The sequence below is a fragment of the Argiope bruennichi genome, chromosome 5 (genome assembly GCF_947563725.1).
Source record: "Argiope bruennichi chromosome 5, qqArgBrue1.1, whole genome shotgun sequence".
NCBI classification, from domain to species: Eukaryota; Metazoa; Arthropoda; class Arachnida; order Araneae; family Araneidae; genus Argiope; species Argiope bruennichi.
The window spans coordinates 40,905,310-40,929,631 of record NC_079155.1 but is presented as its reverse complement, the minus strand read 5'-3'; the positions used below and the strand labels follow the sequence as shown (position 1 = coordinate 40,929,631).

Genomic DNA, 24,322 nt, shown 5'->3' with positions numbered 1-24,322 from the left:
AGGATGCCTTATTTTAAATACATTAACTTTTCTTGATCAAAAAAGGGCAGGACATTTCAAAAATAATCTGGAATGCGTTATCTTTGCTATTTTCCTCTGATGTCTATCATATGCAGTCTTCCTGTTTTTCTTACTACTTACGTATCGGCGAAGGAAGTAAGTGCGCGAGTAACGATTTCCGACACTTTTTTTTTTTTTTTTAATTAAGTCACACTTCCACTCGATATTTAAGCGTTTGAATCAACCAATAAAATTGCGTGAATATTTATTACTAATCAGTATCCATGTGATGACTTACTCATGGGATTGCGTCTAGGGAAGAGAAACTAGGTGCTTTCCCTTAATGGTTTCGCTTTTAAAAAATTTCAAATATGTTATAATTATCTAATTGGAAAAATAATCTTAATTTTCTAATTTTATATCATGTTAAATTTCAATTTCCGTGTTGGTTTTCACATTGAACATACTAATCATTATTCTATCTGACGAAGGCAACTTTCAACTTTCTGAAATATAATCTGCTACTCGTATTTTTTCATATATGTGGTTATTATTGGGTTTTTTTTATACTACATATTTTTACAGTTTATTTGTACACTGCAAGAATGTGCACAACATAATATTTTCGGGACCTATTATACATATTATAAATTTAAAATAATCAGAAAAAATCGGAGAACTGTCATTAAGCCAAAAACACTTTTTACGATTTTATCCCTCCCCTCCCCCTCCAAATGAAAGCTCATGACTTCTTGGTATATCATTAATGGTTGCCTATCCCCCAGCCACCTATTCCCCCCTTCCATTTTCGATAAAAGATACTTTCTCATTGTCTATTTTCTATGAGGAAAAGAAACAACGACAGAGTTCGTCAGCCCTCCAGAATTGAGATGTTCCGATTTCGCCTATTTTTATTTCATATGAAAGTTTGTTCTGTAGAGACATCATCAATAGTTGTATATTATTTCCAGTTTCGAGAGATATCTCAAAATAAAAACGTGACACTGTTCCTTACCTCAGCAATTGGGTCTGTTTTGCCAATTTTATTCCCCAATTAATTACAGGGTTAACTAAAAAGAATGCTTTGTATTTACAGTGCAAGTATAATTTAAAATGTTACTTTCTTTTATCATAAGATGCTGAGCATCAAGGTTGAATGGTTAATTTTTTTATTATAATGGGTGAACAACTTCGATACTGCTTCGTTCAGTGGTGGCGAGGTGGTCGGCTGTACACAACTGGTCGTCAAAATCGGCTAGTATGATTTACTGTCATACATATTGAAACAAAAATTTTTTAGTAGTTTATTATATTCGTATACTCATGCATCAAATTTCTATGAGTTTCAAATTCTCATTTCATTGGTGTTAACGATGACTTCTTTCTAACATTTAAAAATTTTAACTATAATTTTCCCTAATTTTTAGATTAAATATTAACTGCGAATTTTTAATTGCAATTCTGTAATCCCACATGGATTAATAAATCTTAGAGATATAGATTATACAATTTATAAAAAAAAAGCAAAAATATGACACAAATATGTTAACTGTACTATGCAAAGTTTTCACTAATCCCCAAATTATAATTCCATTTTATTTCTATTAAATTTTCTATTAAATATTTAAGGAACATAAAAACTCTAACGTGTCATTCTGCTGGAATGATATAATATTGCAAGAAAACTTACTACCAGAGTCATCTCCATTTGATATATATTATTGAATAATTAAATTAAATTATTTTTAATTGAATAAATTTTTTTTATCGTTTGCTTGTCGGAGCTTCGTATTTAATCTAACTACAATGTATTTAGAATTATCTTTCTTGTTATCTTGAATTCACAGATTATAAATTTCTAAAGCTAACATTCTTTGCGATTCGAAATCAATTCTTTTACCAAATTTTTGATAAAATAATTAAGCAATCATAGGCATTCGTCAAAAGAAGTCTTGGTAAACAATTTTTAAGGCTTTTCTTGCATTTGAAGAAACCTATTCTTTCTTACGGAAGTTTATGGATTGATTGTTGGAGAATCGGTCAGCGCTGGTTTTCCAGCATTTTGAACAAAAGAAATCACGTGTATGTGCTATACATTTCTTTCTTTAATGTTCTAATAAAATGTCACCATGTTGTCGAAGACTAGAAAAGGTTATTTCTATCATCCATATGCCTTAAGGAAAGATGCTACCGATGACGCAGCTAGTGACTGGAATGACGTCAGGGATTTAACGCCGGTTTTCATCCGGCACGTGGATTTCATTTTTGTAATTGAGTACTTTTAAAGTGAGGATATTTTCGACGAGCTCAAATCCAATTGCATTTTTGTAATCGGATCATTTGCATGGCTTTTTTTTCTTTGTTTAAACTCGTCTTAACTTCGCCGAAGTCGGTAAGTGCACAAATTTTATGTTATTTTACTGTCACGTGAGGGATTTTTCGTTGCTATTCCTGCCGCCGACTCGAAACTGAAATTATTTTTAAAAGTTTGCTGTCCATTTTTTTGCTTTCTTTCCCTATACTTTTGACCTAAATTCTATTAATAGCCCATAAAAAAAAAATTGCTCCCGTTGTACGTTTATTATCTGTGGTTTGAAAAAAGAAACAATGTATAATTTCGCTCGCGTAATAGCGAGCTCGCGGTTCTATAAATGATTTATGAGTATTTATCGTTATGCAAATTGTGGGGAAAAAAAGAATAATGCGACTACCGAAATTGGACTGTTTACTTATAATCGTTTTAAAGAAATTTGTAGTGATTTTTAAAGCATTTTAAAATGAATATTGATTAAAGCAAATAAACTTTGTAGATATTTTATGTTTTAATTGCTTGAAATAAATCTCAGTTGTTTAATTTTTGTTAATCTTTGAGAGATGGATTCAGAGGAGTACGTAATAAACTAATGTTTAACAACGTTTATTTATATTTAAGTAAAAGCCTTACAGTTATTAGTGTCGTTTATTTCTTAATGCTTTAACTTTGTGGTAAATAAATGTAAGAAATTTCTTTTTTGATATTGTTTTGTACCCATTTTCTTATTTCATTTTTTTTTTCCAGTTCCTCCCTCAAGCCTGTGGAACGGGCTTCCTGTGGACCTGGTCCACCATTGAAGCAGTTGAGATCCTACTCTGTTGAGAGTAACGGTAACTGCAATTTTGCAGCATCTCAGCTGGGACGTGCTAGACAAAGGTCTGTCAGTGGTAATGTTTCTAGTAAGAAGACACCAGTACGTCGAGTTGATGATGATGCTCTCAAAAGGTCACGTTTGCACAACAGCCAGTGAGTATTATATTTATTTCCTCATATACCGAGTATAGAAAAAGTACAGTAAATGCCAAAAAAATTCGGATTAGAGATTTTGACGAATCTCCACGTTTTAGATTTCTTTGAGTTCGAAAAATACGGGTCAGTGATAGTGTCCGTCTGTCTGTGACAAAAATAACTCAAAAACGCTGTGAGCTAGAAAGATGAAATTTAATAATATGGTCTTGACATAAATCTACAAATTTGTTGTAAAATTTTGAGTGACATACACTCAGAGGAAGTCTGTTTATTCAGATGTCCGAATATATGTTAACATGATAAATACAAAACAAAGAGAGCTAGTTAGATAGATCAAATTTGTTACATAGATTTCACATTTATAGCGTAGACATCTATCAAATTATGAGTCAAATCCAACAAAAGGTTGACCGTCTTTCAGTTTGTATTTCCAGAAACATATAAAAGCGATAACGAAAAAGCATTGATACAAATAAATTAAATTTGGTATGTGATTTTGTAGCTACAAGTGTAGTTTTGTGTAAAATTTTTGTTTCAATCGATAGGGAAAAACTTTTCTAAAACACAAATTCGGTTTCCGGATACTATTAACCGCTTGCCGGGGATTAATCGCCAAAAAAATGTGCCAAAGATCATGCAATATATTCAGTACAAATACTTCATTCATGCCAAAAAGTACTAATATTTCACAATTGTCTGACAATGACATGTAAGGCGCACTCTGGGATAACCTTTACCAGAGAGTATGAGAGAAAGTTTAAGGGAAACCGCTCCCACTGGTTTCCATTTACCTCTTCAAATATACGAAACAACAGTTAAAATATGGGTACAGCTTTTTTCCTCACTTCTATGGTCTCGTCTTGAACATTTTCCCGCAGTTTACAATCATTTCTGTCTTTTCAGATGAGTGCAACTAGGATTTAATTGTTTTCAGACAGTTATGTTGTCCCCTTATTTACACCACTTTACCACCAATCCTTGATAAGTAAAAACGGGTGTACATACTTTGATTTATATGAAAAGATAACAGTAGATTCTAGGATTCTTTCCTAGAACTTTATCCTATCTCGCGTATTAGTTAAAATTTGAACGACAGATACGGAGTTGCAGTGCTCTTCTGATTGGATATTAGATTTTGGACTGAGTATAATATGTTCGATACCGATTTACCCGAACATCCTTTCTGTACTTGGATCTTTACATGTTAAGTTCATGAGAATCAAACATTCTATCCATTAGTGTTGAGAAAGAGAGAGATGTAATCTGCGTTATTTTTTTAAATTAAAAGGTGTGTCTCAAAATGGACGTCATAGACAATCAAAAATAAAATTTTTATCAAACTAATATATGACAAACGTGATAGAGCTTTTTTTTTTCTCCAGTAGTGAGCCATTCAGGGCAGATAGAGCATGAATGCTTAATGAAAAATTTGAATTAATAGTTTTATTATAAGAAATATTAGGTCTGCTTGAATATTGAGAGAATATTGGGAGAAAGTTTTAACCTTAATTTTCTCTAGTTCTTTATTCTCGACTCGAATTTTTGACCCTTAAAAATTTTGAATTAATAAAAGACAGGGAAGCCCTGAAAACAAAGGAAGTGGTGACATTATTTATAGAAAAAGTAAATGAGTGTGTCAGAAGTCCCCAGTTTGATGCAAAATTCGTTGACCTAAAAGTTTGTTCGAATGCTTCATAAATGTTTTGTTTCTTTCTAGGTATGAGCTCTCTCAAGATCTGTTAGATAAGCAGGTGGAAATGCTTGAAAGGAAATATGGCGGTGTGTGTGCCCGTAAAGCAGCCCTGACTATCCAAAGAGCCTTCCGAAAGTACACCATAATGAAACGCTTTCAGGACATTGCTAATGCCTCCAAAGGAGAAAAACGTTTGTCTAGAAGATTTCCAACATTTGACATGGAAAATAAAGAGTGGGTTGTGTATAATAGTAATGGAACTGTGTCTCGATACCCTCATTTCCAACATCACCAGAGCTGTTATGAGGGTGAAGTCAAAATGTGTAATAACTTCCACACTAATGTCAACTCTGATGCAATGTTGCAGTCACAGTACAATGCACTATATCGCGAACTCAACGATACACTAGACTCTGACGACGGTTCTCGCTACAGTAAGCCCTGTCGCACACAGAGCTTTAGGGAACGTCGCATTAAGTATCAAGAGGCTTATAGCCAGGGTCTTTATATGCAAGAATGTAACAATAAAGAATCTTGTGAACAATATGGTGGTAAGCCAGTTTCTCATCTAAATAGTGCATATTATCAAGATGCATACCAATCCTCAGTGACTAGGTCACCTCCAGCATTCCCTCGACATCCAGCATGGACTGCTGTACCAAATGCTAATAATCAAAGAACTCATTGTGCATCAAATCAATCTTCTGTTTATGTTCATTCTAGTCCAATTATTAAAGTTCAACATCAACCTACAAGGGATTCCATATCGTCCGAAGACAGTTCATTGAGCTCTGTAAGTATTTAGATAATTAAATTTTTTTTAAATATTTTATAGTCCTTTGACAATCAATCAGTTTATGATGAACTTGATATTTAAAGCATACTGGAGAGCCAATATTTATCAAGTTGCATATAAACTAACAAACTTGCTTCTCATTTTGACTATTAAATATTCTTTTCATTATGAAAATGAAAACTGAATAATTTTCAAACCTTCAAATAAATGCATAAAAAACTACTGCACATTTTTCATTTCCAACATGATTGTTTATGCTGAGTTTAAATACCTTGATGCTAATGTCAAATAACGTTTATACTATTATCATTTGATATTATTTATTCAAAGTACATTTTTCAAATGACATACAATATTACCACAAAATACCCAACAATATTATTATGACATCTTTGCAAGGCGTTTAGAATATTGAAAAGCATTGTAAAGATATCATACAATATTGTATGATAATTTGGTAAGCAGCTACAGATAATTTTCTTCATTATTCTAAAATTGTTACATTATTATTGCTTTAGTAATCTGAAATTGAGATTTATTTTTTTTAACTTTAGAGAAAGATATATCTCTTAAATTTTTTTTCCTTATTATTCCAGCTCAGTGTTGACATAGATTCCAGTGAAGCTGATACCAATATTCAGCGAGGTATTTCAGCAAGACACTCACTTAACATTAGTCCTTCCAAAATGCCAACATCTAATGTCCTTCAAAGAAATGCTGCAAGAGCTAGTGATGTTGCACTTAGTCGCAGAGTTTCTCCACGGGTAGACCAAAAGAAGGTGCCACCCCAGGTTCCTAAGAGGACATCTTCTATTCCAAATAGAGATGGACTGTCTGAATCGGATAATAGCCTATCTGATAGTAGTCAAACGCTTATAGCAAGCACTAGCTCCACCAGTAAAACAGTGGAAGCATCTCCAGTTTGGAAAAGAAAATCTCTAGTAAGTAGTAGCTGAATATTTTGTTCTTTAATATGAAGTAACTCAAATATAGACAAATTATGCTTTACAAGACAAATTGTGCAACTTTGCAATGTTATTGTTCTTGTTACATTTGCATACATTTTGATAGCATTCAGCTTAGGAGAACATTATAATTTTACATATATATAATATTACAAAATGACTGATCTTAACACAAAAATATTTTCAAAATTTTCTTTTTTATCCTTTATATTTTTAAACAAATGCCATGTAGAAGCTTGTAATTTCTACTTTTCTATATGCAATTTAGGTAATATCGCATATAAGTTAAAATTATAAAGCTAATATTGATTATTGGTATTCAGAAAACTAATTTTTATCTTATAATTACATTTAATTTTTCAAGATTGTCAAGACACTTGACATGAAATGAATTATTAGAATTTATCTTAATATCCTAAGTATATGCTTGAGTTTTAATTCTGTCGAAATTCAGATATCGAACATTTATTTTTAATTTATATGTGCCTTTTATTCTATGATTAGAACATGTTCAAATTCAAAAGCACGAATGCATTAAATTGTTGCAACAATGAAGTTTGGAGAGTAGGCTGCTGAATCATCCTTGTATATTACTTGCATTATTCGGTTTCAGTTAAATATGGTTTAGTCTCTGCTTGATAATAAATTAGTATAATTATTTTTTTAAATTTTGAATCTTTCACATTAAATACATTTAATTTTAAAATAATGTAATTATTTTAATCTCTAAAAATTCATTCAAATAGATTCATATTTCAATTATTAGTTGCACAATTTTATAAATAAAAAATATATTGTTATCTATTTTATATATATATATATATTATTCAAAATTTTAAATCAGTTTTAAGTAAACCTCCCCAAGCTTTTTTAATGTCTGCATATTTATAAATTTATTTGATATTTTTAGGTCTTAGCTGAGCAATCTGTAAGTGCAGAAGATAAACGATTAAGCAACATATCTGAAAATAGTGAAGACAGTCTCGACAGTGGTGGTGGTTATTCGAACACACCTCCAGCTGATATGAGCCATTCATTTAATGCCCATAATTACCCAGATATTCGAACTCCTCATGACTTACCTGGCACTCCAACTATATACAAGGTATGCATAAATGGATTGTCTAACTCTATATCCAACCTTCCACTTGCAAGTCCAAAACTACCCTATTAGTGTGAAATGCTCAACAACGTAGCTATAATATCTTCATGTTAATTTCTAGCATTTAGAATATGAAACAGCTTTATCTTACAATATCTTATGCTAGTACTTTTGTATTAACTGCATGCCACCAATTTATTACTAAGGGGGAAAATCACTAAAAATGCCATGTTTATTACAACTAGCGATGAATTGCCAGTTACATCTTGTTTGTCTTTTGGCTATTTTTGTTGCATGGTTGACATGTAGTTAAGCTTAAAATCCAATGGCATAGAGTTAATATACAAGTCTCCTTATTTTAACAGATAGACAAGTACAAAGTGAATTTTCCCCTCACATGCAACTTACAAGAGCATAATTCTTTTCATTGCTGTTTGTACTAGTTAATTAGATTTTAATTAATTTACAACTTGAACTGAAATAACTTCTCAGATCCTGAATAGATGTCACTTCAAATTCATTAAAATATGAGACTATAAAAGCCTATTGTTTGCAATTTGCCCTTTTCTCAATATATCTGCAAAATCGGTTTGTACAACAAAAAATCATTATATGTATTTATATTGTTAATATTAAAAACAAGTTTTAAATTAAAAAAAAACGAAATTAATCTTTCATGAGCAATGGTTAAATATCCAATAAGAGATTTGAATGTTTTTATTATGTTTAAAAATTTCAAGAAAATTTATTTAGCTGTTTTTTAATAATACCTCTAAAAATTCTCAATTGCCTGCATTACCCTTAAATTCATTTTCTATACTTTTGAATAAAAAATTTTTATTACTATCTGCAACAACTCAAAGGTTTTAGAGGAATTAAATTTCGCCCTATTTTATTTCTAATTGTTTATCAAAATTGCCTAAAAATTTATTACCTAATCAACAGCTGTGTTGGAATTCTCTATATTCAATGGATTAATTTTTTGTATGTGTTTATTGCAGTTGACAGAAATTCAAAGAAAGAGACAGTATAGAGTTGGATTAAATTTATTCAATAAAAAGCCTGAGCGAGGTATTCGCTACTTAATTCAAAGAGGTTTCCTGGAAGCTTCTCCTCAAGCTGTTGCTAGGTTTTTGTTGACAAGAAAAGGGCTTAGTAAACAAATGATTGGAGAATACCTTGGAAATTTACAGAGTCCTTTCAACATGGCTGTGTTAGAGTAAGATCTTGTTTCTTCAAAATCGTAAACCATTTTACTACAATAGAATAATTTTTCATAAAAAATATTAATTTATATTACTAAGTAAAATATACTAAGTTTTGAAAACAAAATTTAATATTTTAGTGTATTTTTTAGTTATTTTTCTGTAATTGCAATTGGAAATAAAAATTTATCCTTTATACTTTCAAAATTCATACTTTTTAAAATTTGTTTATTTTTATTTTATTTCTTTATTATTTCTATTTAACATCATTGAAATAATTTTTTCCAATTATATAGTTATATTTATTACACACTTTCCTCTCTGAAGATGCCTTACTTTATATTAAATAGATGTTTTGAATTTTTTCAAATTTCCTTAAAGACTATTGCAAATAGTAATAAGTAAAATATTATTGATTGTATTGCAGCAAACTTTTAATGATATTTGGCAATCATTTTTATTTTGTATTTTACAATAATGGTTGTCTGTTAAAAAGTTTAGTATATTTCTGTAAGCAAGATCTTAAATGTCACCTAGCTTGAATAATGGCTCTTTTTATGTTAATTCCAAAATTCATCATTAAGATTCGATGGAGTTATTGCTGAGATTCTGTATAGAGTTCTGCTCATAAAAAAATTACTAAAATATTATTTTTTATAACATTCTTGTTTTTCTATCATTAATGTAAAAATTTTGCTTTTAGGTGTTTTGTTCAAGAATTGGACTTAGCTGGAATGCAAGTTGATGTTGCATTAAGAAAATTCCAAACATTTTTCAGGATGCCTGTGAGTATTAAATGAATAATCTTATAGCACATTTAATTCAGTTATGTAATAATCATCATGGAGAAAACGTTACTTTTATGTTGCATTTAATAATTTTTTAATTTACAATATTGGTGCTTATTTATTTTTTACGACTCTTGGGTTTTACTTGGCGATTTACAAATTACGCCAAAATCGCCAAACTCCAGAAATATAGCTACATATATATGCCAAGACGGCTGATGTTGATTTGCATTTTTTTTTTTTTTTTTTTGATGATGATGATTTATCACAGGGCCATAAAAAAAGAGCAAGTACCAAAATATTTTTATCCAAATAAAATAACGATATCTAAATTCTCATTTAAAACTTTACATTAACATTATAAGATAATAAGATAAAAGTATTGATATCCTGAAAATTTATTGTTTTTAGGGTGAAGCACAGAAAATTGAAAGGCTCGTTGAGGTCTTTAGCCATCGCTATATTGAATGCAATCATGACATAGCTTCTAAATTTCACAATCCAGAAACAGTTTTTGTTCTTGCATTTGCCATCATTATGTTAAATACTGATCTTCACACTCCCAACATGAAAGCTGAAAGACGAATGAAACTGGATGAATTTGTTCGAAACCTGAGATGTAAGCTAAATTTTCATTTTTGACATTTTTTTTTGTTCTGTTTTTGCTTTTAAATATTTCTTGAAATGAATTGTTTTATTCAATATATTGCATCAATTTTTCTCCATTTTGTATTTTAGCTATTGATGATGGCCATGATTTAGACAGAGACATGCTGACAGGGATTTATGAACGAATCAAAACCAATGAATTCAAAATGGGATCGGACCATGTAACTCAAGTTCTAAAAGTTCAGCAGACAATAGTTGGTAAAAAACCTGTAAGTATCAGAATTTTGATACTTTTGTTTTGGAAATTATTTTAAATTATATGTATTTTTTTAAATACAAAATCAAGCCTTTCTATTTATGTTACTGGACTTATAAAGTTGCTTTTTTTTTATAGATTTTTGTGAAAGATAATAATTTTCATGAACATTTGTATTTAATATAACTTTATTTAGTATTGGTTTGTCTTCTTTCTAAAAATATCTTATGTTTCAAATATATAATTTTTCTGATTTTATTTGCAGAACCTTGCTTTACCTCATCGAAGGCTGGTTTGTTATTGCCGTCTATATGAAGTTTATGATGTCAGCAAGAAAGAACGTCCTGGTGTACATCAGCGAGAAGTTTTCTTATTTAATGATTTATTAATGGTAAGATTATTTTATAATCTGTAAAACTCAAAGAAAAAAATGTAATATAATAATTGTTTGATAATTAAATGATGAAAGTTTATTTTCTGTATTTAAAAGAAAATAGTATAGTATAGAGCAGTATTTAGTAACATTTCAAAATGATAAAGAAAAACATTATATTTTGTAATTTGCAATATGCTTGATTGTAGTGCTCACCATGTTTGTACTTTACTTTTATAGGTGACAAAAATTTTCAGTAAAAAGAAAAATAGTATTACTTATACTTTTAGACAGTCATTTCCTTTGTGTGGCATGAGTGTGACATTATTTGAAGCCCCATGTAAGTAAAAAAAAAAATTTCATTATTTTTTTTTTTAAATTTTTCACTTAATTCTTAGATATATTTTAATTTTGTAATTTAATGGGAAGAGTTCTTGAGATAATAAATGATAATATATTAAAAATTCATATATTTTAATAAAGCATATTTATTTCACAGATTATCCTCATGGAATTCGTTTGAGTCAAAGAGTAGATGACAAGGTTCTAGTAACCTTTAATGCTCGGAATGAACATGACAGATCAAAATTTGTTGAAGATTTAAAAGAATCAATATTAGAGGTAAGTTATTAATAGCTATATATTAAATGAATTTAATAAAATATTAAAAGTAAAATGTTTCTACTAGATTCTGTTTTCTTATAAATTGTGTATTATTTGCTTTAGTAAGCTGTAAAAACTGTTGGCTGTTTCTGAGATTATGACAAAATTTGTCTATAAAATTTACTTCTGAGACAGGGAAGGATTTAGGTATTCTGCATCTCTATATAGTACACATCATGAGGCTCTTTTTTTAATAATTGATCAAAATCAACTTATTAAATTAATTTTCTTTTTGTTACTAAACTTGTGAATTTTTTTTTATTTTTTTTTAATGGGCAAAAATGATTAAATATTATTAAAGGTGCAAAAAAAGTATTAAATTATTATTGTGGATTATAAGGGAAGAAAGACTTCAGATATGTATGAGATTAAAAATTGTTTTACAACTTGAATATAATGAAAATAGTTTAAATGAATTATTGATTTCAAAAATAAACTTAAGAAGTAATTATTAAAAAATTAAAATATAATTAATCATTTTAATGGTACAATGTAAACACATGCTGTAGCCTAAAATTTGAAATTTCATAAAATTTTGTTAATTTATTCACTGGAAAAAATATTTTTTAATTGAACTGTTGCATTCTCTATTCCTCCCTTCTAATGATGGATTTCTAACTGCCTAGTTAAAAATCCTTCATTGTTCTGATTATAATAAAAGATTCTGTTCTTGTATACTTATCTTTGTTTTTGGAATTATCATTATATATGCAGTTAAATAATATACTTAATCCAAATTATTAATATTACAAAACTATGTTTTATAATTTATTTAATTATACTGCAATCTATTGGGAACAAACAGTACTTTTGATTAGTTTATACTCTAAATGTTCTTTTGTGTTCAAATATATTTTTCAGGATGTTTTGAAAAATTAATTGTATTCTTGTACTTTTAGATGGATGAAATGGAAAATCTTCGTATTGAAGGGGAACTTGAAAAGCAAAAGATGATGAGGGTTCGTGGTGCAGAAAATAGGGATTCTGGAGTTGCTGACATGGAAATAATTCCTCAACCTACCAAAGATGGCAAACTGTCTCCAGAAAGTGTTGCATCAGGAAATAATCTGAAACGTTCTGCTTTGTCCAATTCATTGCTTGACCTCCATGAACAGCAAATTAATAAACCAGTGCGAAGAGGAAGTGCAGGCTCCTTGGATAGTGGGATGGTAAGTTGTGTTCTGTATTTTTGTTATTTTCTGTGTACTCTGTTATTTCTCTGAGTTTTTAAGATTTTTGGTTAAAATTCTTTATCCACTTTCTTTGCATTTTCTTCTCTTTTTTATTTCTTACTGTTTTTCAAGTTACTCTTTTAAATTATAATTTGTCATAATTGTCATTAGCATTTTGTTTAATTTCCTTGAAGGTTTTTTTCATATGTATTTATATTAAAGTTCAGTTTTTATTTTATAAATAGGATTTATTATAATTCATTTGAGATTGTTTGGCATTTTAAAAAATGAAATTCTTCTATAATTAGTGATAATTGTGAGTTTAATTTTTTAAAGGCATCAAGCTAACAATTTGACTAAGGGATCCCATGTTATCCAGTTGCACCAATGCTTATGATGTTGTCTGCACTCTCTCTATATATTTTAAATTCTCAACAAAACAAAAGAACTAGCTCCCCAAGCCCAATTATAGCTATGATTTCCCTAATTTTTACTCTGCAAGAAAGCTAGCTATGTCATCAATGGTCTTCTATAACCTTTTATTTTCCATTTTTGTTAGAAATCTTTAAAATATTGTATTTTCTATGGGAAGGGGATCTTAATATAGTCCTACAAGCTCAAACGCTATACTGATTTTGCAATTTTTTATTCTATTTGAAAGCTTATGGCATCTAGATGCATCATCACTGGACCATTTAATTTTGTTACTTTGCATTTATTGCTATGACGAATCTAATATTTTATTTTTATTATGTAAACGTAATTTGTGAATTATTTTATTTTCATTTAGTGTGATAATCTATAGTTCACCAAAATTTATTGGTATTGTTTAGTTAGTGCTTTTTTAATATGGTAAGCAAATAGCTGGCAGTTGAAGGCCTAACTTTCATATATCCTTCATTTACACTTTCCTTTAAAAAAATTTAATAATCTTTCTTCTTTGCCACTCAAATTCTATCATTTTAATTCTGTGCATTTCTTTTAATTCCAGTCAATATCTTTCCAGTCCTCTGCAGCTAGCAGTGTGAGCCACGATTCTTCCCCACAAATTGTTCATGCCAGCTCCACATCTTCTGGGTCCGGATCTAGCCTAGGCAGCACTAGGAGTGGACCTGAATCCACATCAAAACAGCCCTCTTCACAAGCAGGATTTCTGGGTGGACTTTTTAGTAAAAAGGGCAAACACACCAGCAAAAGCAATGTGAGGAAACCTCTTGATGGTTCCGACACTTAAAGGAATCCTCCGAAGGATAGGAATATAGCGTTTCAAATTGTCAGATTTTAAACCATTCTCAAATTAGGGATTTGTTACAATCTTGTGAATAGGACAGCTGTTGTCATAGAGAATTAGCAGCCTTTTGCTACAACTCGCATTTGACAAATCAAGTATGATCCTGTATAAGGACTTGCGTCATGTGAAAGACTCGCATGCTTTCCGACCGTTTGTACTCACATAGCTTTATTATTCAGTATATAAAAGTACAGTGTATATAGATAAATCTCTTGTAAGAACAGTGTATAATAGTCTGATGTACATAGTGTTTAGTAATCTCATTACTTTATGCAGACGTAATGACGTCTATCTGTGTATTGCAAGTGAAACCTAAGTAATGAGCAAATTTAATATATTTGAGAGTGTATAAAATAAGTTATATATATTATACATATATATATTCAGAGTTCATAGAGACAGATAATAGTGTATAATAGGCCAGCTCAAATTTTGTTTATGAGAATGGAAAATACTGTATTTGATAGAGTGAAATCTTGTCAAGTTTTGAAAAGTATTTATGCTATGGATCTTTGTGTTGTGTTGAGTGACAAATTATGTGTTTAAAAAAACCAAGAATTTTTTTTTCTGAGCACTTTTTTGATACTTCCAATCTATGCATAATACACAAAGAAGCCAAAATGCTCTCTAAAATTTTATTATGATGTCATAAATCTATATGTGTGATTCCTAATTGATGTACTCATAATCGTTGTCTTATATGACTGTAATATGAATTTTGTTTCATTATAAATGTGCAATTTGTAATATAAAATTTGTTCTAGTGTTTTGACAAATTTTCTATTATCCCGGTTTTTACAAAATGAAAATATTCTTTTTTTTTTTGTTAATGTGTTTAAATATTCTATGAAATTATTTTATGCTCTTTGAATTTTTATTGTTGCAGAAATTAAGTTCACAATATACCCATGATTTTACTTTTTAAATAATTGTCAGGCGTGTAGGACCAGATAAAAAAAATTCTTTAATCATACAATTATGTACAGAAATGGAAACTGTGTAATGTTTATTCTTCCTTTTGAATTTTTTTTTATTGGTATATATAAAAGAATTTCAAAGCTCTAGTTTCATATTTAATTTATTATTAAATTTTCTATTGGTATTTAATACATATATTCATTAAACTAAATAATTTAAAGAAATGTTTTTTTATAGACAACACGTATTAATACACGATCATTATTCGAGTTATACAATCTAATTGGTAGTGTATTAAATGCTGATGCTTCCAAATGCGTAGCTCGTTGTTTATTCTATCCGAAAATTATGATATTTGTGTGTTTATTTGAATGTTTAATTTATATTGTACAAAAGTGTAACTGAATAAGAATGTGTTTGAATGGGTCCAAGCATAAATTGACATGTTTCTTTTAAAGAATGTTCAGCCTCAATTTCTAAATTGTTGTACTCAATTTTTGATATTCGTTTCTTTCATGACCTTTTGTTAAAGATGAAAATATTGATGTAATAAAGCATTTTAACAATCAATCTGTTTCCATTTAGAAATTAACTGTTAATATTAATTTAAATTGTGTGATAGTACTTATTGTATAAATAAGCCTGGAGCTTAACAAAGAAAATAAAAACACTTTTAACTGTATTTCATTTGTGTATTATTTCTGTTTAAATTTTAAAAGAAATCATAGAACATAAAATTTTAGTGTACGGTTTTTATTTTCATTGTAAAAATTGGACATTAATATTATGTATTAAAAAGTAGAATCTTTTAATTTTAATGATGCACTGCTTTAATTAGATTTTGCTCCGTTTCTATAGCATCATGAGATGCCATATAAAATAGAAATTGGCGAAATTTGTTTATTAGATATATTAGTGATTGTAACTGGGAAACTAACTCTTTCTTTCTCTCTCTTTGTCTAACAGAAGGTTTTTATCCACAGGAAATAGACATTGAAGTGTTGTTTTTGATATTTCTTATATTAACACGTTAAGCACCATATCAGACATTGATGATTGACTCTGTGATTTTCTTTTGAGTCACTTCAGTCACTGGTGATTGACACTACACTTTCATTAAATCGCTGGTGATTGACTTTGTACTTTTTATTCAAGCTGCGTTTTTCATTGTAGAGCGACAACTTCAATTTCACAATTAAATTTATTTAATATATTTGAATATATAGATCACAAAATAGTACTTGGAAATGCATGCAATCTTATCGCAGATTTACACAGATGTTTGGCTATCAGCATACCAGAGAAATCGGATATTGCAGCTAAACAAAAAGGATGCCAAAGTATATTTTATGCTTAACTTGTTTGTAGACGTTAACTTGTTAATAGGTAACGTTTAACTTGTTAATAGACGGTGAAGGGCAAGTGGCCACTGATGACATATCTAGCTGTCAATATAGTTCGTATGAATAAAAAAAAAATAAGTATGAAATTTAAATTCGTGAAAAAATTAAAACTATGGTGGAGTGATTGGGCCTTTGGCTTTGTTGATTACTTTAAATATTTAGATAATGGCGAACAGCAAATCGCCAAAGAATGCTAGTTATTACTACATTTTTATTCCAATTAAATAATTTTCCCAATTGCAGTTTTTCTTTAATTTAGATTCAATATTAAAGCGGAAGAAAATAACTTAATTTTTAACACTAAATTTACCACGAGTGGTCAAATGACCACTTTCCAATAACAGTTCCAATGTAGTAGTGTAAAACCGATACTTTTAGTATTAAAACATGATTAAACAAAAATTATCTTTCCTTCTTTTTTGTATGAATTAATAATTTTAATGAAGTATTATTCGCTGAAGGAAAATCATATGCTCAAGTCAATAATTTTTACATCATCTTAAAATTCAAAGATCGTCTTTTCAATGGCATCGATTATTTTGCCGCACATGTCCTTTTATTTCTTTATTAATTTTTAAAACTACTTTTAGCTTATTTTACAAAAATTATTTATGAAGCGAAACTCAAACCATTTTCATGGTTGCTATTAATATTTTTTCACTTTCGTGATCAAGATATGAAGATTTGGCTTATTCTTTCATTATGAATAGGTTTCAATATAAGATATGCTTTTAATAAAATTTTGCTTTACATACATTTAGGATTTAATTTTAGAATTATGCAATAGGTGAAAATATTTTACTTCCAATTTTAAACATTACTGTTTTACCCCATAAAACTGGGTGTATAAAGAGAAAAATAGATAAATCCATAATACAATGAACAGAACAGTGTAAGACTGCTAAAATAGTATATGTTTATCAAACTTGAAGATTTAAAAATATTTTACTGAAGAAATTATTAAAACCAAGTTATACACAATATCTGATGGCAAGCCAACTGGACTTCAAAGGTGGTTACCAAATAAGAAAGTAAACTAAGAAAGAATAAGATATACAAAAGATCACTCCAACTGAACTCACGTCCAACAACCATTTAAAATGTAACTGCAACAACATTCTCTTGCAGTTACATTTTAATTGGCACTAAGATATGGAACTTAATATCATTAGAATGATATGAGCACAGTAAAGAAAGTATGTGTACGGTTATTAAAATAACACGGCTTCAATATCTATCTTAACTTGGTGCTTAAAAATGTCTTTTCGATGGAATTGGGGACATCAAGTTACCTATATAGGATTAAATTAAAATAAACGCAAACAACATTTCTGGAGAAACAACTAGTAGCCAGAGACGGCTAATCATTCAATAAAATACCATAAAAACCTTAAAGTGAAAGATGGAAATAAGTCATTACCAATTACATCAAAGAAGTTATCAATAAAGTCCAAATAATCAATATTATGACCATCGAAAATCTCAGGAGTCTCGCCAGTATTCAGGCCAATCCCGTACTAGTATTCAGGATTCGAAAGAGCAGGCTAAAGCTTTTACCTTACAGTCAGTCTTACTTTATGGTTCCCCTCATTTGGGGATCACCCAGATGAGCAAAATGCTAATATTTCAAAACCAGCAGTTGTGCGAAGTATAAATGCCCATAATATATCAAACATAAACGTAAGGTCTTGCAAAACCATCTTGAACTTCAAAATAGTTCCTGAAACAGTTTTTGATAAAATATCCTTAATTTAATCCAAAGTATATTACCAAAAACTGTTTCAGATCCATATTGATCTTCTTAAGGATCTTCCTGATTATCCTATTATTTCAAGCTCCCCAAAATGGCATCGAATCGTTTTGGAACATACATTCAACTATTTCCCATCGGTTAAAAGAAGTGTTGTTTTTTAATTGCAAATCAGAATGAATTTTTGAAATTTTTCTAAATTATTATTGACACACCCCAACCACTTTGCATTGCAATCATTTGAGTCCCTAATTATAATTAATTAGGCAGTGCTACCAGCCATGATTTTCAATTCCAGCAGGTGCTATTTTAGACTTCTTTTTAAGTTCTGTATTGTCTTTCGATCAAGCCATTTGCTTACAGATGATACGTATTTATAGTATTTGTATGAAACTCAAGATATTTTCTCAAGGCTTGAAAAGGTTGGCTATCAGATTGCTAATTTCGGTCAGATGTTATGCGATTCCGGATTCCAAAGTGACAAACAGGTGTATATCAAAGCTTTAGCGTTTGATTCTGCTGATTAAACTTCCGATGACACAGTTTCAATCCATCTTATATAATGACCGATGACAGTTAGAAGATATTTGAAACCTTTGCAAATGCGTAATGGTCCAACCAAATCTATCTTTAACCCTTTCTAATCGAAAAGGTAATTCGATGCATAATTATTCACTTAATGCTTAGACTTGTTTATTACACCAAAAAAATAAATACATTATTTTAATTTGAATTTTCCCTGAGAAAATGAATCTACATTTTCTTACTACTTTGTAGGTATTTTTAATAATTAAAATTTAAAAAAGAAATAAATAAAATGTCAAAATGATGCACCGTCTTGAATGGGGAGTGAGAGGCACCATTCGAGTGCAAAGCGTTAAATGGTGGAATCTGTGTGTGGGTTGCTGGAATTTTTGTGTAGGTATGTAGATTTGTCAAAACTGATTGTACATTTCTGTAAACATTAGACCGTTGATATGATAAAATGCTTTAGTAGTCATAGGAATTGGGCAGTTTTTATTCATATTGAACCATATGATGAAACATTTTGCTTTCAATTTTGTTGTGGATCTTATACCAGGGTGAGATAACTTGTGGAATAACGAAAATTCTGTAGGTATGTATGAAGGATTATAATTCATAGAAATACTTAGTAGATTTTCTTGTCGCTGTGCGGCACAGAAATTTATAAGATTTATAAACTGGGATTGCTTCTCATTATCTTCAACTTAATAAAATAAACTTTTATCAACTGTAAATTAACTCAGATGACACTGAAATGTTGTCTATTTGGGAGAGTGTTCAACAATACTATTTTCATCCTCTTGGATAAATTGAACATCTGTTGAGAACTGATCAATGTATGACAGTTATCTAGCTTGTCATAGCAAAGATTTTTTTAAAAATCTTACTGGAAAGCTGGTTGGGATTGTGATCCGTGTACATTGTAAAACATTGGCCTTCTAACAGGTATTTGAAATATTTCGCTGCTTTGTATATAACTAATAGTTTTCTGTCATAGGCACAATATTTTCTTTATGTTGGTGTCGCGAAAAGTTTGGGAAAAGAAAACTCAAGAGTCATTTTTCATTGTTCACAATCTGATGTAAAACAGCCCAACGGCAGTATCGGTAGCCTCAGTTGTCGGTGATATTTCGACCTTTTATGATAGGCATGACTAAGTGCACCTTTTAAAGTTTGGAATCAGTTTCTTATTTTCTCTATTCAAGCTATATGTTTTCTGCTGTTCTTTTTCATATCATTGAGAAAAAATTGTTGAAATTTCGCACAATTTGATTTTAATCTGTGGTATAAAAATATTTGCCATACCTAAAAATCGTCTTAAATTAAGGAAATGTCTTTGTTTCCGCAAAATTACTGATTGCATCAACTTTCTTTGGAAGAGGTTTAAATTTTTCAGCTGACACTTCGTATCCCAGAAATGCAAATTTAATTTAACTGAATTTACACTTTGTCGCATTAATGCATGGGCATTATTCATTTAGCCACTCGAGGACTGTCCGAACATATCGTCAATGACATTCTTCATCAGGAGAGGCTTTTAGAAAGTCATCGAATTTGTAAAATTCTGACTCTAGTTCTCTCAACATTGTGTTCGAGAAATGTTAGAATGCCGGGGCCGCATTGCGTAGACTAAACGTCATGAATGGGAACTCGAATGAGCCAAAAGGCATGAGAATTGCTGTCTTTAGTATATTTTCCAAGAACCGAACTTTGTTGGCATATTGTAATGAGATCCATGGCTGAGAAAAGCGTTGTTTCAGCTAAGATGTAACTAAAGTCTGCTAAAAATAGAAAATGGTAATAATCGGGAATCATAACATTGCTTAGCACTCAATAGTCCCTGCAAAGTATCCAATCTCCTAATTTCTTTAAAACAAGATACAATGGATTCGACCAGTTACTCATGGATTGTCTGCATAAACCCATTTGGAACTAAATTCAAACTTCATTTTAACCTCTTTGAGTTTTTCGGCCGATAGCCTCCTAACTTTAGCGAAAATGGATCACCTCTAGCTTCGGTGTAATATTCGAGTTATGATTTTTAATTTATTGCTAACTACTTTCAGTTTTAGAAAATCTAGAAAATCGTTAATAATATTTTTACTCTGATCATATACGCTATTTAAAATTGGATTATTGTTTTTATTATTTTGAAAACAGGAAGTTCTATTAATTACTAACTATGTAGTGCCATCAATCAATTTGTGATTTTTGGAATCTACTGAGAGGTTAAAATTTGCAATAAAACCCTGCCTGTTATCGGTATGTTCACTTACGCAATTACAAAGAGTCCAAAATCGTTTGAGTAGTTTTTAGCCTACTTTTATGCCAATTACAGCAAACAACTCAAATTTCCAAATTTTTTCTATTATCTTCAGGAATTTGAGGAAAAACGCATCTCTATTCTTGTATATATTAAAAATTGGGTAATCGATTTTACCTCTGACATCAATGAAAAAAGAGATCCTGGTTTTCCTGGTCCTTTGTTTGTGATGCGATTAGAAGTTACGTGGTTGTTTACACTTAAAGGACTTGTCACCAAATTTTTATGATAGTAACATATTTTGTGACAACTGTAACTCCTATATCTTGTTTTGGATCGATAGCGACAGCAGACATGACTATACTGTTATCTGGTTCAAGTACAAACTTGAAAGCTAAGTCCACTATTCTGTTTTTGTAAACTTTCGGTCAGTCCCGTGTTTACGGTTATGGACAAATTAACGGCTATTTGGTAAAAATAGGATTTAATTCCTAAATAATATCAATCAGCGTCACCGCTTTGGACAAATCTTAGCCACTATCAGATATAAAGCTTATTAACAAGTAGACATTGAAACCACATTGTCATTAGGAAAATATCCGTAAATTTACCAGTTTTTATCTTCCGGTTTTAACTCACTCAGTATTTTTTTTTTTTTTTTTGAGTCTTTGAGTTTGCGTATAAGAAATTTAAACTATTTTTCAACTGCCCGATATTTGCCGCATCTGGATGAACTAAGCAAAATATCAGATACTTGTGACAAAATGGTACTTATTGGTGAAAGATTGGTGATAATTTTGACATCTTTATCATTTTTCACCTTTAACATTAATAATTTTTCCATCTTTTAATATAAATAACGTAAACATGTGTTTGGTTTCTTCTTGAATTTATAAACGTACTAAAGTGCATTCATAGAGTTGCAATGCCACTTTGGTTCTAGTGCTATGTTTGGCGAGTTTGGGCTCTTTCACCATTAATTAATAAGCGTCAATACTTATTAATTAACGGTGAAAGATTGACGATTAGTAGCGATAATTTTGATATTTTTATTTATTTATTTTCATTTTTAACATCAATAATTTTGGCATCTTTTAATATAAACACCGTAAATATATGCTTACTTTTCTTCTCGTAAGTTAGAAATGCTCTTAAGCTCGCTCATAGGGTTTCAATGCCAATTTGATTTTCATGCTACGTTTAGCGAGTTTTGGCTCTTTCACAATTAATTAATAAGAACTGGCAAAATATTAAGTTTGACAGAATTCGTCATACATTTATACTTTGTTTGGATTAGAGTCATTTTCACATCTTTTAAATTGTATTTCTAACTGAAGGAACCATATTTTCGGATCTGGTTTCCAAAAAGAAGGTACCCTGGAACAGGTGCGGTTGTTGCATTAATTTCAGATTCTGTGCTTTCATCGCGTTCACGCATTGTAGAATTGGACCATGTTCGAAAAAAAACCAATGAGGCGTTTTATTTGCAAATATATAATAATATCGCTTCTCTGACTCCAATAAAATTAAAATTTCTTTTATCTACAATATTTTATTTACATTTATTTCCGATATTTTATTTACGTTTATTCATGCCAATCTCCATAACAAAAAGAAAAAATACAGCTATTGTCTTTTTGGTTTCCACAGTGGCTTAATGTTGACAAACATTTTTAACTTAATCAAAAAATTCATAATGATACAATTAATCGATGGGACGGAAACGACACTACAATTAGAATTTTCCTAACATAAAATAATGCTTTCTTTTTCATATCACATCCCGATTTCTTTTCTTTTACTGATTTAAAACCCCTTCTTTTTACAATGAAAAATTAAATTTCTGTCGAGAGTAATACCACTGGGGATACTGGATGAGAGATGCTCGTTCTCTGATTCAGGTCTAAATTACGATCTGTGGATGAGTGAATGAAATGCATGAATGAAGTCCGCCCCGTAAAAAGGATTGTGACGTGTGTGTAGCTAAGTTGTACTCTTGGCCCTAGATGACGCTACTGAAAAACAATAGACGCACCCTTGGCTTAAGATGACTGACTTCTAAAGTCAGTGGGCTTGTCTACGACAAGTGCTATTAGAAACAACAACAACAAATTAAATTTCTTTCGTTCATCTCATATCTACAAGTAGCACTAAAATCTATATTTGAATTCATCTAATTCTTATGTATTGTTCCAAAATTATTATTGACTATATCATATATTTGAATCTGTTGTCCGTTGCCCATATTACTAATAATTTTTAAAGTCATGTGATACCAAATATATCTGCTAAATTTTGATTTCGAATTGGTTGATGATTCTCTAAACTCATTAACTGTAAGCAATTCATAATTATCCTCAAAAGATTAACTATTTATTCCCAATATCAACTATAACGTAATATATTAAACCAGAGTCGTATTCCCAAAACTTTCTTGCATAATCTCTCATAAAGATGTCATCCCTGAGAGCGTCTTACATGGCCCTGTCATACAATATTTACGAAATATTAACTTTTGGCGTGAATTTAGCATTTTTAATGAGTCTTTCGTATCACCCTTGGCGAGTTTTTTTGGCGATAATCCCTGGTATGTGGTTAATAGTACCCCAAAAATCGAATTTGTGTTTTAGATACGTTTTTCACAACCGATAGAAATAAAAATTGACACAAAATTGCACTTGTCGTCACAAAATCCCGTACCAAATTTGATATAATTAAGTCACTGCTTTTCTGAGGTATCGTGTTTGCATGTTTCTGAAATTACAGACCGACAGACTGTCAATTCTTTACTGGATCTAGCTCGAAACTTGATAGATATCTAGACTATAGATGTTAAATCTGTGTACCAAATTTTATCTATTACAGCTCTCTTCGTTTTGTAATCATCGTGTTAATTTGTATTTAAAAAACCTGACAGACAGACTTCCTCTGATTAGGTTTTACACAAATTTGATAAAATTCTGAAAATTTGGTGTATAGATCATCATATACTGAATTTTAACCGTCTGCCTCAAAGCGTTTTAGAGTTATTTTTGGTCACAAATAGACAGACAGACAGATAATTTCCAAAAATGTGTTTCTCGAAATCAGGGAGGTCTAAAACTTGGAATTTCGTCAAAATGTAGAGTTTGAATTTTTTGACGATTACTATATTTTCTCTATATTACGTATACGAGAAAGTAAAAATCTTTGGAAAGTCAAAGCTAAAAAAATGCATTTACTATATTTGCAAAAAGAAATATATACAGCCTTTACCTCAAATTAAGT

General features: G+C 30.1%; 1 protein-coding gene across 11 annotated transcripts in view; it reads left to right on the top strand.

Annotated features, from left to right (window-relative positions):
- The window catches only part of LOC129968508 (IQ motif and SEC7 domain-containing protein 1-like), a 671,655-nt gene extending 655,878 nt beyond the window's left edge, over positions 1-15,777 (top strand). For 7 of the 11 annotated variants that reach the window (XM_056082467.1, XM_056082462.1, XM_056082468.1 and 4 more), the window contains 13 exons: positions 3,059-3,280; positions 5,001-5,769; positions 6,369-6,713; positions 7,648-7,842; positions 8,841-9,058; positions 9,748-9,829; positions 10,244-10,451; positions 10,571-10,710; positions 10,963-11,088; positions 11,311-11,410; positions 11,570-11,691; positions 12,633-12,902; positions 13,897-15,775. In XM_056082467.1, the coding sequence (XP_055938442.1) occupies positions 3,059-3,280; positions 5,001-5,769; positions 6,369-6,713; positions 7,648-7,842; positions 8,841-9,058; positions 9,748-9,829; positions 10,244-10,451; positions 10,571-10,710; positions 10,963-11,088; positions 11,311-11,410; positions 11,570-11,691; positions 12,633-12,902; positions 13,897-14,139 (3,040 nt within the window). In that variant the 3' untranslated portion in view covers positions 14,140-15,775. Of the gene's footprint in view, positions 1-3,058; positions 3,281-5,000; positions 5,770-6,368; positions 6,714-7,647; positions 7,843-8,840; positions 9,059-9,747; positions 9,830-10,243; positions 10,452-10,570; positions 10,711-10,962; positions 11,089-11,310; positions 11,411-11,569; positions 11,692-12,632; positions 12,903-13,896 lie in introns of all 11 variants that reach the window. The other 4 variants (XM_056082460.1, XM_056082461.1, XM_056082459.1 and 1 more) reach the window with 3 other exon arrangements.
- Positions 15,778-24,322: the final 8,545 nt, after the last annotated feature.